Source organism: Hemitrygon akajei, chromosome 12, assembly GCF_048418815.1.
Source record: "Hemitrygon akajei chromosome 12, sHemAka1.3, whole genome shotgun sequence".
Classification (NCBI taxonomy): Eukaryota; Metazoa; Chordata; class Chondrichthyes; order Myliobatiformes; family Dasyatidae; genus Hemitrygon; species Hemitrygon akajei.
This window is the reverse complement of record NC_133135.1, coordinates 106077077-106094475: the sequence shown is the minus strand read 5'-3', so window position 1 is coordinate 106094475 and position 17399 is coordinate 106077077. Positions and strand designations below refer to the sequence as shown.

Genomic DNA, 17399 nt, shown 5'->3' with positions numbered 1-17399 from the left:
GCTGATCCAGGATGTGAAAAGAGGACTAGAACGACAAAGCAAGGATGTAATACTGAGGCTTTAAAAAGCACTGGTGAGGCCTCACTTACAGTATTGTCAGCAGTTCTGGGCCTCTTATCTGAGAAAGGACGTGTCGACATTGGAGAGGGTTCAGAGGACGTTCACGAGAATGATTCCGGAATTGAAAGGCTTGTCATATGAGGAGCATTTGATGGCTCCAGGACTGTACTCACTGGAATTCAGAAGAGTGAGGGGGAATCTCACTGAAACCTATTGAATGTTGAAAGGCCTAGATAAAGTGGATGTGGAGAGGACGTTTCCTATGGTGGGTAAGTCTAAGACCAGAGGATACGGCCTCAGAATAGAGGGGTGTTCACTTAGAACGGAGATGAGGAGGAATTTCTTTAGCCAGAGAGTGGAGAATCTGTGGAACTTGTTGCCACAGGCGGCTGTGGAGGCCAAGTCATTGGGTAAGGTTAAGGCAGAAGTTGATATATTCTTGATTAGTCAGGGCATGAGGGGATACAGAGAGAAGGCAGGAGATTGGGGCTGAGAGGGAAATGGATGAGCCACGATGAAATGGCAGAGCAGACTCGATGGGCCAAATGGCCTGATTCCTCTCCTATATGGTTTTACGGTCCCATTAGAGTGGCATGGCAGAGGCACAGGTCCTCCGGCCCGACTCACCCATGCCAACCTGAATTAGCCTTAATAGCCTGCATTTGGGCCCAGATCCCACTAAACCTTTTCAATTCCAATGTCCTTGAAACGTTACAGATCATTCCAAAACACACCCACCTCTGTGTAGGAAAGAAACCTTTCCCTTATAAATCCATCCCCTCTCACCTTTACCCTATGCCCTCTGGTTTTAGCCTGCCCTACCCTGGGGAAAAGACTGTGACCGTGCACTTTATCTCTGCCCCGAATGATCTTATAAACCTCAGTACTGAAAGCTGGTTGTTGTGGTGGCCACTGGTGGAACTGGACTCAGATGCGTCTGTCACGGAGGGTGCTGGCAACGACTTGACCCAGGAGGGACCCTGAGATACGTCTGCTCCTCTACACTGTTAGGAACCTCGCCATTAACCTGTCACCCGTCCAAGTTTGACCTTCTAAAGCAGGGCTTCCCAACCTGGGGTCCACGAAAACCCTCGGTTAATGGAAGGGTCCGTGGCCTAATAAAGGCTGGGAGCTCTGTTCTAAAGTGAATCCCAAGAGTCGGAAACAAGAGGTTAGACACAGGAATACCGACAGAGTTTCGGAGCAGCACCATGAAACAAATCATTCTCCACAAACTCAAGGACTCCACCACAGAGCTAAGCGAGAGGCCCTGTAAATAATCACAGAATGCAAGAAACCCGTGTCAGTCACAATTAAACCCAGCAGGTCAAACAGAGGGCTTAACTGCTCTAGTTACGATAACCACACTGGATAATGAGGACTTTGCTTCCTGAATACTTTTGGCTGTATCTGATGGATTTCAGGCTGTTGATTATGAAAATCACCATAAAATCTCCCTATCACACAATCGTTCTGAAATTACCTATAATTTTTATTTCAATTCCTAATTCAACTCATTGAAGATGTTGCCCACAATGTAAGATGAAAATATTTCTGCCTTGTCCAGGTAGGCCTGGGTATGCTTAGGCGGGACAGGTTTTGGAAAGCCTATGAAAGCATTGTACTTCTCTCGAGCACGAAAATGCAGGTGCTTGAGAAGCCCGGAGCTCTAGGGCAAACTGCAGAGTCCCACAGTGCTCGTGACACTGGCAACATCCTTGCCAAATGGATAGAGGTCGAGTGAGTGAAGAGGAGAGGTGAAAGTGTTGCTACCTCACAGACAGCCCTTTTTAAACCCATACAAAACATTCCATTCAGATTTGCAGGTAAGAGTCAGACAATCAGAAAGCCCTTTTTCAGGTAATACCGAGGGTGCCACGGCGGTTAATGTGACACTAATCCTGCTCGGGGTGTTCCGGAGTTCAGAGTTCAGTTCCGGAGTTTTCTGTACGGAGGCTCTGCACGGATCGCGTGGGATTTCTTCGGATTCCTCCCACAGGTCCAAAGGTGTGCCGGGTAGGTTAACTGGTCGTTGAAAACGGTCCCGTCATTAGGTTAGGATTAGTCGGGTTGCTGGAGCGGTCTGGCTCAAAGGGCCAGAAGGACCTACTCCACATTGCATCACTGAGATAATGAAAAAAAAAGTGATACCAAGAGAAGCTTCCAGAACTTTCCAGAATCATACGGATGTAATGAGTAGGGGACACTGAGCAACTGCATGTACATACTGTGACCACGAGGAAGCATATTAAACAGTTTCATGTACATAAAAACTACTTAAAGTACAAGCACAAACTCAAGAAGACCATGAGATGCTGGAAATCCAAAGCAACAGGCCCAAAATTCTGAAGGAACTCAGCACCTATGGAAATGAGTGAAGAGTTGATGTTCCGGGCCGAGACTCTTCATCAGGACTGGAGACAAAGAAGAGAAGTCGGAGTTAGAAGCTGGGGGGAGGGGAAGAAGAAGTACAATATGGCAGGTGATGGGTGAAACCGGGAGAGGAGGAGGGTGAAGTAAAGAGCTGGGAAGTCGATTGTTGGAAGAGAACGGGGAAACTGATCGGGGAGGATAGAAGACCATGGAAGAACGGAAGCGGGGAGGAGCACCAGAGGAAGGAGATAGGTGAGAAATGGGAATGGGGAACAGAGAAGCAGGGAATTTGAGAAATTTGAAACATAGAAACATAGCAAACCTAGAGCACAATAAGGCCCCTCTGCTCACAAAGTTGTGCTGAACATGTCCCTATCTTAGAAATTACTAGAGTTACCCATAGCCTTCTTTTTTTCTAAGCTCCATGTACATATCCAAAAGACTCTTAAAAGACCCTGTCATATCTGCCTCCACCACCGTTGCCAGCAGCCCATTCTACATACTCACCTCTCTCTGAGTAAAAAACTTACCCCTGACATATCCTCTGTACCTACTCCCCAGCACCTTAAACCTGTGTCCTCTTGCAGCAACCCTTTCAGTCCTAGGAAAAAGCCTCTGACTATCCACACGATCAATGCCTCTCATCATCTTATACACCTCTATCAGGTCACCTCTCATCCTCCATCGCTCCAAGGAGAAAAGGCCGAGTTCACTCAACCTATTCTCATAAGGCATGCTCCCCAATCCAGGCAACATCCTTGTAAATTTCCTCTGCACCCTTTCTATGATTTCCACATCCTTCCTGTAGTGAGGCAACCAGAACTGAGCACAGTACTCCAAGTGGGGTCTGACCAGGGTCCTATATAACTGCAACATTACTTCTCGGCTCCTAAATTCAATTCCATGATTGATAAAGGCCAATACACCATATGCCTAACCACAGAGTCAACCTGCGCAGCTGCTTTGAGCGTCCTATGGACTCGAGCCCCAAGATCCCTCTGATCCTCCACATTGCCAAGAGTCTTACAATTAATACTATATTCTGCCATCATATTTGACCTACCTAAATGAACCACTTCACACTTATCTGGGTTGAACTCCATCTGCCACTTCTCAGCCCAGTTTTGCATCCTATCAATGTCCTGTTGTCACCCCTGACAGTCCTCCACACTATCCACAACACCCCCCAACCTTTGTGTCATCAGCAAACTTACTAACCCATCCCTCCACTTCCTCATCCAGGTCATTTATAAAAATCACTAAGAGTAAGGGTCCCAGAACAGATCCCTGAGGCACACCACTGGTCACTGACCTCCATGCAGAATATGACCCGTCTACAACCACTCTTCGCCTTCTGTGGGCAAGCCAGTTCTGGATCCACAAAGCAATGTCCCCTTGGATCCCATGCCTCCTTACTTTCTCAATAAGCCTTGCATGGGGTACTTTATCAAATGTCTTGCTGAAATCCATACACACTACATCTACTGCTCTACCTTCATCAACGTGTTTAGTCACAAGCTCAAAAAATTCAATCAGGTTCGTAAGGCACGACCTGCCTTTGACAAAGCCATGCTGACTATTCCTAATCATATCATGCCTCTCCAAATGTTCATAAATCCTGCCTCTCAGGGTCTTCTCCATCAACTTACCAACCACTGAGGAAAGACTCACTGGTCTATAGTTTGAGGAATCAGTGTTTACGCCATCAGATTGGAGGCTACTCAGACAGAACACAAGCTGTTGCCCCTCCACCCTGAGTGTGACCTCATCGCGGCAGTAGAGGGGGCCATGGACTGACATGTCGGAATGGGGGTGGGAAGATTACTTGTTAAGATGCAAAGAAAATATCAATTTAACAGCCCGATCTAAGAATTATACAGTCTGATCCAAGTGCAGTCAGCATTTCAGTTCAGTCTGCCAGCACGACCCCAGACTGGGAGAGGGAGGAGAGGTTACGCTGAATACTCAGCAGAAAGCAGCTGATTGGGCAATCGAAAATTGAAAAGCTCAAACAAATAAAAGGGGGCTAGCTCAAGCAGAGCAGCTAGTGAAGGAGTGGAGCTTTGAGGCTTCGGCGAGCAGAGGCTGAGGACGAGCTTGCTCCCGGTGAGGTAAGGCCAGGTAAGTTCTTTAATTAACTTAATTAACTGAGGAGTAGGTAATGGGGGCAGCAGTTAGGGCAGTTGAGTGCTCCGTTTGCAATATGTGGGAAGTCAGGGCGAGCACAATTGTCCCTGATGACTACACCTGCAAAAGGTGCATCCAGCTGCAGCTCCTGACAAACCGTGTTAGGGAACTGGAGCTGGAGCTGGATGAACTTCGGATCATTCGGGAGGCAGAGGCAGAAATAGACAGGAGTTTCAGGGAGATAGTCACCCCTAGGAGTCAGGAGACAGGTAGTTGGGTGACTGTCAGGAGAGGGAAGGGGAATAGACAGAATGAGCAGGGCACCCCTGTGGCCATTCCCATCATCAATAAGTATACCATTTTGGATACTGTTGGTGGGGCCGACCTACCAGGGACAAGTAGCAGTGGTTGTGTCTCTGGCACCGAGACTGGACCCTCAGCTCAGAAGGGAAGGAGGGAAAAGAGGAGAGCAGTAGTGATAGGGGATTCGATAATTAGGGGTTAATAGATAGATTAATAGATAGTAGGTGCAGGAGTAGGCCATTCGGCCCTTCTAGCCAGCACCACCATTCACTGTGATCATGGCTGATCATACACAATCAGTACCCCGTTCCTGCGCTCTCCCCATATCCCTTGACCCCACTATCTATAAGAGCTCTATCTAACTCTCTCTTGAATGCATCCAGAGACTTGGCCTCCACTGCCTTCTGGGGCAGAGCATTCCACATATCCACCACTCTCTGGGTGAAAACGTTTTTCTGCATCTCTGTTCTAAATGGCCTACCCCTTATTCTTAAACTGCGATTAAAGGGGGACAGATAAGAGGTTCTGTGAGAGAGATCGAGAATCCTGGATGGTCTGTTGCCTCCCTGGTGCCAGTGTCTGCGATATCTCAGATGGAGCTATCGGTATTCTCAGGAGAGAGGGTGAGCAGCCAGATGTTGTGGTCCACGTGGGGCCCAATGACATAGATAGGAGTAGGAATGAGGTCCTGAAGAAGGAATATAGGGAGTTAGAAAAGAAGTTAAAAAGCAGGACCTCAAGGGTGGTAATCTGGGGATTGCAGCCTGTGCCACGAGACAGAGAGGGTAGGAACAGGAAGTTATGGCAGATGAATGCGTGGTTGGGGTTCAGAATTCTGGATCATTGGGATCTCTTCTGGGGAATTTGTCAGGTGTGTTCAAGAAGGATTCCTGACACAGTATGTGGACTGGCTGATGAGCAGAGAGGCTATACTGGATCTACAAACTTTGTAGTTCTGGGTAATGTACCTGGTCAGGTGGCAGTCCTCTTAGTGGGGGAGCATTTTGGTGAGAGTGACCACAACTCCCTTAGCTTCAGCATAGCTATGGAAAAGGATAAAAACAGACAAAATGGGAAAGTGCTTAATTGGGGAAGGGCTAACCATGAAGGGATGAGGCAGGAACTAGCGAGAGTAAATTGGAAACAGATGTTCAAGGGTGAAAGCACAGAAGTAATGTGGAGGAAGTTTAGGGACTACTTGAGCTGGGTTCAGGATAGGTTTGTCCCACTGAGGCAAGGAAAAAATGGTAGGAAAAGGGAACCGTGGCTGACGAAACACATGAGGCAACTCGTCAAGAGGAAGAAGGAAGCATATGTTAGTTATAAGAAGCAGGAAGCAGGAGGGGTTCATGAGAAATACAGGGTAGCCAGGAAGGAGCTAAAGAAAGGATTTAGGAGAGCTCGAAGGGGGGCATGAGAAGGCCTTGGCATGTAGGATTACGGAGAACCCCAAGGCATTCTATGCATATGTGAAGAACAGGAGGATGACGAGAACGAAGCTGGGACCGCTAAAGAATAAAGAAGGCAACAAGTGCCTGGAGGCGGAGGATGTTGGGCAGGTACTAAATGAATACTTTGCTTCAGTATTCACAAGTGAAAAGGACCTTGATTAGGGTGAGGTCAAAATAGAACAGGCCTGTGTGCTGGATAATGTGGAGATTAAGGAAGAAGAAGTATTGGATCTTCTTAAAAACATCAAGATTGATAAGTCCCCAGGGCCAGACGTGATACACCCCAGGTTGCTGTGGGAAGTGAGAAAAGAGATTGCTGGAGCAGTAGCTATGATCTTTGAATCCTCTTTGGCTGCAGGGGAGGTGCCGGAGGATTGGAGAATGGCAAATGTAGTTCCCTTGTTTAAAAAACGTAATAGGGAGAATCCTGGGAACTATAGACCAGTGAGTCTTATGTCGGTGGTCTGCAAACTATTGGAAAGGATTCTTAAGGATATGATTTATGAGCATTTGGAGAAGTACAGTCTACTCAAGGATAGTCAACATGGCTTTGTGAAGGGAAGGTCGTGCCTCACGAGCCTAATTAAGGTTTTTGAAGAGGTAACAAAAGAAATTGATGAGGGTAGGGCAATAGATGTGGTCTACATGGATTTTAGCAAGGCATTTGACAAGGTCCCCCATGAGAGACTCATCCAGAAAGTCATGAGGCATGGGATCAGTGGAACCTTGGCTGTTTGGATAAAAAATTGGTTTAAAGGAAGAAAGCAGAGGGTAGTAGTGGAAGGAAAGTATTCTGCCTGGAGCTCGGTGACTAGTGGATTGCCGCAGGGATCTGTCCTGGGACCCCTGCTGTTTGTGATTTTTATAAATGACCTGGATGTAGAGGTGGAAGGATGGGTGAGTAAGTTTGTGGATGACACGAAGATTGGAGGAGTTGTAGATGGAGCTGTAGGTGGTCGAAGGTTACGAGAGGATATAGACAGGCTGCAGAGTTGGGCAGAAAAATGGCAGATGGAGTTCAATCCAGCTAAGTGTGAGGTGATGAAGGACAAACCAGAAGGCTGAGTACAGGGTTAATGGTCGGTTACTTAAGAGTGTGGATGAACAGAGGAACCTTGGGATTCAAATCCATACATCCCTCAAGGTCGCTGCACAGGTTGATGGGGTAGTTAAGAAGGCCTGTGGGATGCTAGGCTTCATTAATAGAGGGATTGAGTTCAAGAGTAGAGAGGTCATGTTGCAACTCTACAAATCTCTGGTGAGACCGCACTTAGAGTATTGTGTTCAGTTCTGGTCACCTCATTATAGAAAGGGTGTGGAAGCTATGGAGAGGGTGCGGAGGCGATTTACCAGGATGTTGCTTGGATTGGAAAACAAGTCTTATGAGGCAAAGTTAGAAGAGCTGGGACTTTTCTCTTTGGAGCGTAGAAGGATGAGAGGGGACTCAATAGAGGTCTACAAGATTATGAGAGGCATAGATAGGGTGGATAGCCAGTACCCTGTTTCCCAGGGCATGAATAGCGAACACCAGAGGGCATATGTACAAAGTTAAGGGAGGGAAGTTAGGGAGATATCAGGGGTAAGTTTTTTTACACAGAGGGTTGTGGGTGCCTGGAATGACCTGCCAGGGATGGTGGTGGAGGCTATAACATTAGGGGTATTTAAGAGCCTCTTGGACAGGCACATGGATGAAAGAAGAATAGAGGGTTATGGGGTTTAGTGTGGGTTTAGTACTTTTTTTTAAAGGAATATATGGGTCGGCACAACATCGAGGGTTGAAGTATTCTAGTGAATACAAGGTGCCATTCTTGGAGGCCCACAAGAGCAGAGGCACCTGGGTTGCGTGTCCAGAAATGATTCAGAATGACCGGGTTTGCTGAGAGAGTAATTTACAATGATTATGTAACACCAGACTTCCATGAGGGAACCAAGGGGAAGTCATACTGAGCTCTTAGAAAACAAGCAGACTTTGCCGGGAGGGACGAGCTTGTTCATGGTTTCACAAACGCCTCGGCTGGAGACATTTCTGCTGAACCATTTCCCTCAAACACAAGAGACGTTCAGCGTCTATCAAACCTTCCCTCACCCTCCTACTCTACAAGGAATAAATTCCTAAACTATTCAGCCTTTTCTGAAAACTCAGGTCCTCAAGTCCCAGCAATTTCCCAGTAGGTGACCCGAACGGTACACGGTACTCAGGAAACATGGCTGCCGGGCAAGGCTCCAGGTAGGACTGATCCGCAGGGTCCTAAGGTCTCCCCTCACACCGCCGGCAACCTCCTGGCTGATGTGCAGTCATCGGAAAACAAGGTCAAAGACCTCAAAGGAAGATCGCTCTATCAGAGGGAGATGAGCAACTGCTGCTGGCTCTGTTTGTCAGAAAAGTGGCTCACGCCTAACTCTCCTGTCATCGCACTCCAGCCTGAGGGCTGTTTATTTATTAATTTATTACTGAGAAACAACACGGAACAGGACATTCCGGCCCAATGAGCTGCACCTCCCAGCAACCCACTGATTTAATCCTCGCCTAATTACTGGACTATTTACCATGACTAATTAACCTACTAACCGGTACAGCTTTGGACTGTGGGAGGAAATCAGAGGGCCCAACGCAGTCACAAGGAGAATGTTCAAACTCCACTCTGGCCTCTCATCTCGTCCCCTTACCTGCCTATCAGCTCCCTCTTCCTTTTCACCTATGATCCGCTCTCCTTTCCTATCAAATTCCTTCCTCTCCAGCTCTTCACCTTTCCCACCCACCTGGCTTCACCTATTGCCTCCAGCTGGCCTCCTTCCCGTCTCCCGAAGCTCCAGAAGAAAGCCACGAACAAACTTTCTTACAGAAGATGTCAGAATTGAACTCTGAGCTGTAATTGCATCGTGCTAACCACGGGGTGACCACAGTTTTTACCATCCACCGCATGGACTGGGAAAGGGAAGAGGTGGTAATGTCTGCCTATTAGTAAGCTAATCACGGCACAGAAATGTGTTGGCCTCACCCCCTTCTTATTCCACTGCAGCCTAGTCTCAACCCCCCCCCCCCACATGTTCTTGTTCCACCTGACCTAGTCTGTCCCTCCACCCCTCGTTCTTGCTCCCCACAGCGTCTCTCTCCACCCCCGCCTCCCAATCTTGATCCAACTGACCTAGTCTCCCCAAGTTCTTGTTCCACTCGGCCTAGTCAGACTCAAAAGCAGCTGGTAAACTTTTACCAATGTGTAATTGAGAGCATACTGACCTACTGCATGACAGAATCTATCTATCTATCTATCGGGACACAGTGCAGAACAGGCCCTTCTGGCCCTTCGAACTGTGCCCACAATCCCCTGATTTAACCCTAGCCTGATCACGGGATAGTTACAATGACAATTACCCTACTTTGTGCTGTGGGTGGAAGCTGGAGCACCGGGAGGAAACCCACGTGGGTTGTGGGGAGAACATGTAAACTCCTTACAGACAACAGCAGGAGATGAACCGGGCTCGTCTGTACTGTCAAGCGTTGTGCTAATCACTACGCTGTCGTACTGCCAACTGGCATGGTACACTAGCTGCAACAAGATGGACCAGAGAGACTCACTTCAGCGAGTGATCAGGGCTGCCGAGCACATCATTGGGACACAACTACCACCTACAACTCACATTGTCTACGGGCTCACTCCATTGTGATGGACTCATCCCAGCCCAGTGATCACCTGTCCAATCTCCTACACACCCAGCAGGGGATACAGAAACGCACGCCAGTCCTCATGGAGGGGTCAGAAGCGGGAAGAGAGACCAATTTCAAGTTTCTGGGTGTCAATTTTTCTGAAGACCTAACCTGGTCCCAACACATCGATGCAGCTACAAAGAAGACTGGAGTGTAAAGAAGCAATGTTGGACCAGACTGAAATTACAGATGCATCATCGATGGCTATGGGAGGATTTGTACAAAATAACTTCCCACAGGGCAAGCTTGGCTGGCATACAACAAACCAACAGCAGATTTCTCTGGGTCTGCTCTGTGACATCTGGACAACAGGCTTTGGAGTGGAAGCAGAAGAGGTTTACCAGGATAATGCTGGTCTACAGGGCGTGTGCTATCACAAGGGGCTAGATAAACATCAGCTGTTTTCTCTGGAGTGTTGGAGGCTGAGGGGAAATCTGATAGCCAGATATCACAATATGATTGAGTTTTACTTGAAATTTGATAGGGAGAATGGAAAGTCTGACATAGTAGTACTTCAGTGGAGTAAAGGAAGTTACGGTGGTATGTGAGATTTGTTAGCCAAAGTAAATTGGAAGGAGCTGCTGACCGGATGACAGCAGAGCAGCAACGATGTGAGTTTCTAGGAAAAATGAGGAAGGTGCAAGATTTATGTATTCCAAAAACAAAGAAATACTCAAAAGGCAAAATAATTCAACTGTCGCAGACAAGGAAAGTCTAAGCTAATGTAACGGCAAATGAAACAGCATAGATCAAAGCAAAAGGTAGCAGGAAGACAGAGGATGCGAAGTTTTAAAAACCTACAGAAAGCAACTAAAATAATCATTAGGAGGGAAAAGATTTAATATGAAAGCAAGCTAGAAAACAATATCAAAGGGAATAGTAAAAGCTTTTTCAAGTGTATGAAAAATAAGAGAGGTGAGAGTGGATATAGACTACTAGAAAGTGAGGCTGGAGAAATAATGGCAGAGGACAAGGAGACGGCTGATGAACGGAATGGGTATTTTGCATGTGGTTCACCGTGGAAGACACTAACAGTGTGCCAGATGTTGAAAGGTGTGAGAAAAGTTACTGTTAGAAGGGAGAAGGCTGGAAAATGTATGGTCATGCACTTTGGTAGAAGAAATAAATGTGCAGGCAATTTTCTAAATGGGGAGAAAATAAAACAATCTGAGATGCAAAGGGACTTGGGAGTCCTTGTGCAGAACATTCTGAAGGTGAACTTGCAAGTGGACTCGACAGTGAGGAAGGCAAACGCCACGTTGGCATTCACTGCAAGAGGTCTAGAATACAAGAGCAGGGATGTGTTGCTGAGGCTTTGTAAGGTGTTGGCGAGGCCTCACCTTGAGTATTGTGAACAGTTTTGGACCCCTCATCTTAGAAAAGATGTGCTGGCATTGGAGAGGGTCCAGGGGAGGTTCATAAGGATGATTCCATGAATGAAAGAGTTATCATATGAGGAACGTTTGATGGCTCTGGGTCTGTACTTGCTGGAATTCAGATGGATGAGGGGGATCTCATTGAAACCTTTTGAATGTCGAAAGGCCTCGACAAAGTAGATGTGAAAAGGATGTTTCCCATGGTGGGGGGAGACATGAGGACAAGAGGGCACAGCCTCAGAATAGAGGGGCATCCATTTAAAACAGAGATGTGGAGAAATTTCTTTAGTCAGATGGTGGTGAATTTTTGGAATTTGTTACCACAAGCCAGATCTTTGGGTGTATTTAGGTCTGAGGTTGATAGGTTCTTGATTGGCCATGGTATCAAAGGTTATGGGGCGAAGGCCGGGAAATGGGGGTGAGGAGGGGGGAAAGAAAAGATCAGCCATGATTGAATGGTGGAGCAGGCTCGATGGGCCAAATGGCCTGATTCTGCTCCTATGTCTTATGGAGATCTGATAGAGGTTTACAAGATTATGAAAGGCATAGATGGAGTGGTCAGGGAGTATCTATTTCCCCAGGGCTGAAATGACTAATGTCAGAAGGCAAATATTGCAGGTGAAAGCTGGTAGGTTCAAAGAGGGTGTGAGGGTTAAGCACATTACTGGGAGAGTTATGGATGCCTGGAATGCACTGCCTGGTATGGTGGTAGGGGCAAATACATTAGAGGCTTTTAAGAGATGTTTGGTTATACACATGGATGTGAGGAAGATGAAGGGATATGGACATATGGATACAGGAATATGGATATGGCCCATTGAACCTCTCTGCCATTTCATCATGACTGATTCATTTCCCTCTCAGCTCCAATTTCCTGCCTTCTCCCCACATCCCTTAATATCCTGAATAATTAAGAGTCTATCAACCTTTGCCTTGAATACACCCAATGACTTGACCTCCACAGCCACCTGTGACAATGAATTCCAGAGATTCACCACACTCTGGCTAAAGAAATTCCTCCTCCACTCCGTTTTAAAAGGACACCCCTCTGTTCTGAGGCTACGTCCTCTAGTCCTAGAATCTCTCACGGTAGGAAACATCTTCTCCACATCCACTCTGCTGAGGTCTTTCAATATTTGATAGGTTTCAATGAGATTCCCCCCCCCCCCATTTTTCTGAATTCCAGTGAGTACAGGCCCTGAGCCATCATTCGTTCCTCTTATGACATATGGAATCATAAGATTCATATGGGAATTCCATATGGGAATCATATGGAAGCGGGAAGAGTGACCAATTTCAAGTTTCTGGGTGTCAATTTTTCTGAAGACCTAACCTGGTCCCAACACATCGATGCAGCTACAGAGAAGACATGACAGCGGCTATATTTCATTGGGAGTTTGAGGAGATATGGTGTGTCAACAAAGACACTTGCAAATGCCGACAGATGTACCATGGAGAGCATCCTAACTGGCTGCATCACCGTTTAGTATAGGGATGGAGCAACTGCTCAGGATCACAGTAAGCCATAGACAGTTATAAAATTAGTCAGCTCCATCATGAGCACTAGCCTCCGTAATATCCAGAACATCTTCAAGAAGCAATGCCTCAAAAAGGCACATCCATCATTAAGGACCCCCCATTACTCAGGACATACCCTCTTCTTATTGCTACTATCAGGGAGGAGGTACAGGAGCCTGAAGGCACACACTCAGCAATTCAGGAACAGCTTCTTCCCCTCTGCCATCTGATTTCTGAATGGGCATCGAACCCATTAGCTATTATATATATTTATATCTACTGTATTTCACCATTTTCTCTATTACTGTGTATTGCATTGTACTGCTGCTGTACAGTTAACAAATTTCATGACGTACACCGGTGACATTAAACCTGATTCTGAACTCTGTGCAGACATCCAAGGCTGTTGTGCAACTGGATCGTGCTCCAGTACTGTACAGACTTGCTGGTTTTTAATTCTGTTGTAACTTAGATGTCATTCTAAATAACTCAGACATTATTTTATTGTATTTTTAGTAATTGAAGTGATAGTATACTGTTTTGCGCTGAATGGATTAGCACTGTAAACTCGTTGTCCTCAACAATAACAATAAAGCTCAAATTAACTAACTAACTGGAACATTCGGCAGTGAGGTGCCCGCTGATCTACCTTCCATGGGAGCTCTCCGCTGCCCTCCCGACTGCAGTCTACAGCCCCCCAGGCAGGCATTGAGCTGATTTCTGAGGAACTGAGTGCTATGATCACGGGATTTAAGTGTTGTACCCTCAAAACCACCAATCAGATCGAAGGACTGTACACCCAAACCCACCAATCAGATTGAAGGGGTCCACCCCCAAACCTTCCGATCAGATCAAAGGACCGTACACCCAAACCCTCCAATCAGACCAAAGCATTTTAACTCCAAATCCACCAATCCGATTGAAGGGGTGAACCCTCCAAACCTATCACATTGTGATGGGAGTCTTTAATTAGCCCAGTTTGAAGAAGTTTCTGTCTGTCTAGTATCAGCACATCAAGTTCAAGTTTATTGTCTTCTGATTATACACATACGCAACTAAATGAAACTACGTTCCTCCGGACCACAATACACATATCGCATACGGCACATAAAACAAAATATTACTGTAAATACGTAAGTTAATAAAGTATAATTTTAAATTCATTTAGTGCAGAGTATTAGGCAACAACCAGCTCGCTGTTGTAGTGACAAGACCTCGCTGGTGACACTTGTGCACCCTGGTTGAATACCCAAGTCGGTGCGGTCTTCCATTGATGCCATTGTGGTTATTATTCTATTATGGATTTACCGAGTATGCCAGAAAGAAAATGAATTTCAGGGTCGCAAATTGTGACATACATATACTTTGGAAATAAATTTACTTTGAACTTTGAAATTTTAAATGTCACAAATAGGGGGGAGGGAGAGCCGGTGATTCTCTTGGTAGTTTTTAGTCCTCCTCTGTGGCGTCTTGTGTCCCGATGCCTTGCAGCTTCCGAGCCGCGCAATGATGCAGCCGAACTGGACACTCTCGACGGCGCTCCTGTAGAAAGCTGCTATAGGAGGAGACAACGGCACCTAACTCGCTTCTTCAGAAACAGCCCTATTTCCATCTTTAATATCTCTATTTTTCCCTTTCAGGGTTCTTTTGAAGACCCCAACTCCGATTCTTTGCGGGAATGGGACCCGCCCTTGGGATTTCATGACTACCGTTATTCGACGTGCCAAGAGCTTAGCTCACCTTTGGAGTTCCGGGATCCCGTGGCTCTGGAGGCGGGCAGACTGGAGCTCGGTGTCCCGGCAGGAGATCGGCGTGTCGTGGGAGACGGAAGATCTCTGGCTGTGTGCCCACAGACCCGAGATCTTTGGACACAGAGCTCGGAAAAAGCGACGCAACGGACTTTCAACATGGTAAATCAGCGAGTTGTTTGTTACGTCTCCCCTCTTGCTGTGAAACAGAGACACCCCTTTCTCCCTCATTAGGGAGAGAGAGAGAGAGAGCCTGTGATATGTCGAATGCCGGGTGAACGAGTAGTCTTTGGGGTAAACTCAAGTCTGTGTCTTTGCTCACGCGCGAGTGCTCGGTGGGGGGTGCGATGCTTTTTTTTGCCGGTGGAGGAGGGGGGATTGTTGCTTACTGCTGCTTACATGTGGGGGGGGGAGCTGGGGGGGACTTTGGGGTTCTAACATTTAACTGTCATTCATTCTTTGGGGGCACTCTTCTGTTTTTGTGGATGTTTGCGAAGAGAAAGCATTTCAGGATGTACGTTGTATACATTTCTCTGACATTAAATGTGCCTTTGAATAGGGGTGGGGAGCCTTGCACGCTTCAAGCTCCCCCGAAAATGTGGATCCAACGCACTCGACCGCCGCGAAGAATGCCTCGCACTCCAACCCTCACAGCATCCGCACCTTGGTAAATCTGACTTTCTGGCCAGATGTGCACAGACAGAGACCGAAGAGCAGAACCCAGGTGATGAGGACTGCGAAGGGCTGGACAGAAGAGGAGGAGGGACACATCTGGGTTGCTTTGAGCCGGGTGGACTGGATCACGCTCACGGATTCATCAAGAGGAGGAGGAGGGACACATCTGGATTGCTTTGAGCTGGGTGGACTGGATCACGTTCAAGGATTCATCAAGAGGAGGAGGAGGAGGGACACATCTGGATTGCTTTGAGCCGGGTGGACTGGATCACGCTCACGGATTCATCAAGAGGAGGAGGAGGGACACATCTGGATTGCTTTGAGCCGGGTGGACTGGATCACGCTCACGGATTCAAGAGGAGGAGGAGGGACACATCTGGATTGCTTTGAGCTGGGTGGACTGGATCATGCTCTAGGATTCATCAAGAGGAGGAGGAGGGACACATCTGGATTGCTTTGAGCCGGGTGGACTGGATCACGTTCAAGGATTCATCAAGAGGAGGAGGAGGGACACATCTGGGTTGCTTTGAGCCGGGTGGACTGGATCACGCTCATGGATTCATCAAGAGGAGGAGGAGGGACACATCTGGGTTGCTTTGAGCTGGGTGGACTGGATCACGCTCACGGATTCATCAAGAGTCAACTTTAGCCACCAGTGCTGTGTATGAGGAATTTGCCCTGGTGCGTTGGTCAGGGTGGGACATACAACAAAAAGAAAAGAACAACGAAAAAGAATAATATCAAGTTAAAGGTTAAAGGATAGATATGGGATAAAATGTGCATAAACATCAGCATGTATTTGCAATGTAAACAGCATTATAAAAAGTGGTTTAAAGTGTTTACTGTGCTGAGGTAACAGACAGACGGGGTATGGGGGGGGGGGGAATAACTAAAATGCTTGACCAGATTAACTGACTGAGGGAAGGAAGTTTTAAGATGTGTGAAGTTTTTGTTTCAATAGTCCTTTAAGTGCTTTCCAGAAGGGAGCTTTTAGAAGAGGCATCTTGCTGGGAGGGGCGGTGTCCACAATGATCGGTCCCCACCACTTCTTTCTCCCGGACACGCACACAAGCCTGCAGGAGCACATCCACGTGAAACGCTGTCGCTGGAAAAGCGGCATCCGTTATCAGAGACCCGCACCACTCCAGCCACGCTCTCATCTCGCTGCTGCCATCAGGCAGAAGGTACAGGAGCCTCAGGACTCTCACCAACAGGTTCAGCAACAGTCACTACCCCTCAACCACCAGGCTCCTGAACAAAAGGAGTTAAATAAACTCATTTGCCCCATCACTGAAATATCCCACAACCACTTATCTCACTTCAAGGACTCTTTATCTCACTATCTCACGTTCTCGTTATTTATTGTTATTTATTTATATTTGCTTTTGCACTGTTTATTTTGTCTTCTGAATTCTGTTTGATCTTTCTTGATCCTGTTATGGTTGTTATTCTATGGATGTGCTGTGTATGCCCACAAGAAAAGAATTTCAGGGTTGTACATGGTGACATATGTACTTCGATAATAAAATTTACTTTGAAATTTGAACTTTAGATAACTTTATTCAAGTGCAAAGGGGCAACCTTGGACCAGACTGAAATTACAGATGCATCATCGATGGCTATGGGAGGATTTGTACAAAATAACGTCCCACAGGGCAAGCTTGGCTGGCAAACAACAAACCAACAGCAGATTTCTCTGGGTCTGCTCTGGAACATCTGGACAACAGGCTTTGGAGTGGAAGCAGAAGAGGTTTACCAGGATAATGCTGGTCTACAGGGCGTGTGCTATCACAAGGGGCTAGATAAACATCGGCTGTTTTCTCTGGAGCGTTGGAGGCTGAGGGGAAATCTGATAGCCAGATATCACAATATGATTGAGTTTTACTTGAAATTTGATAGGGAGAATGGAAAGTCTGACATAGTAGTACTTCAGTGGAGTAAAGGAAGTTACGGTGGTATGTGAGATTTGTTAGCCAAAGTAAATTGGACACACACAACACACTGTCCTGATGAAAGGTGTCGGCCGGAAACATTGACTGTTCATTTCCATGGATGCTGCCCA

General features: G+C 46.9%; 2 protein-coding genes across 4 annotated transcripts in view; one reads left to right on the top strand and one right to left on the bottom strand.

The window, feature by feature from the left end:
• Positions 1-17399, bottom strand: part of il15l (interleukin 15, like) — a 98425-nt gene that overhangs the window by 73414 nt on the left and 7612 nt on the right. The gene's annotated exons all lie outside the window — the stretch shown is intronic.
• On the top strand, positions 1703-16877 carry LOC140736646 (uncharacterized). Its single transcript, XM_073062457.1, has 4 exons — positions 1703-1800; positions 13918-14047; positions 14555-14824; positions 15222-16877. The coding sequence occupies exons 1-4, from the start codon at positions 1703-1705 to the stop codon at positions 15588-15590; spliced, it is 867 nt and encodes a 288-aa protein (XP_072918558.1). The 3' UTR covers positions 15591-16877.

Bases quoted from the DNA above. Each gene is read 5' to 3' on its own strand.
- LOC140736646 (XM_073062457.1), top strand. From the start codon at position 1,703: ATGCAGGTGCTTGAGAAGCCCGGAGCTCTAGGGCAAACTGCAGAGTCC. The intron at 1,801-13,917 runs GTGAGTGAAGAG...CTGTCTGTCTAG, and splicing joins GCCAAATGGATAGAGGTCGA to TATCAGCACATCAAGTTCAA. The intron at 14,825-15,221 runs GTAAATCAGCGA...GCCTTTGAATAG, and splicing joins CGCAACGGACTTTCAACATG to GGGTGGGGAGCCTTGCACGC.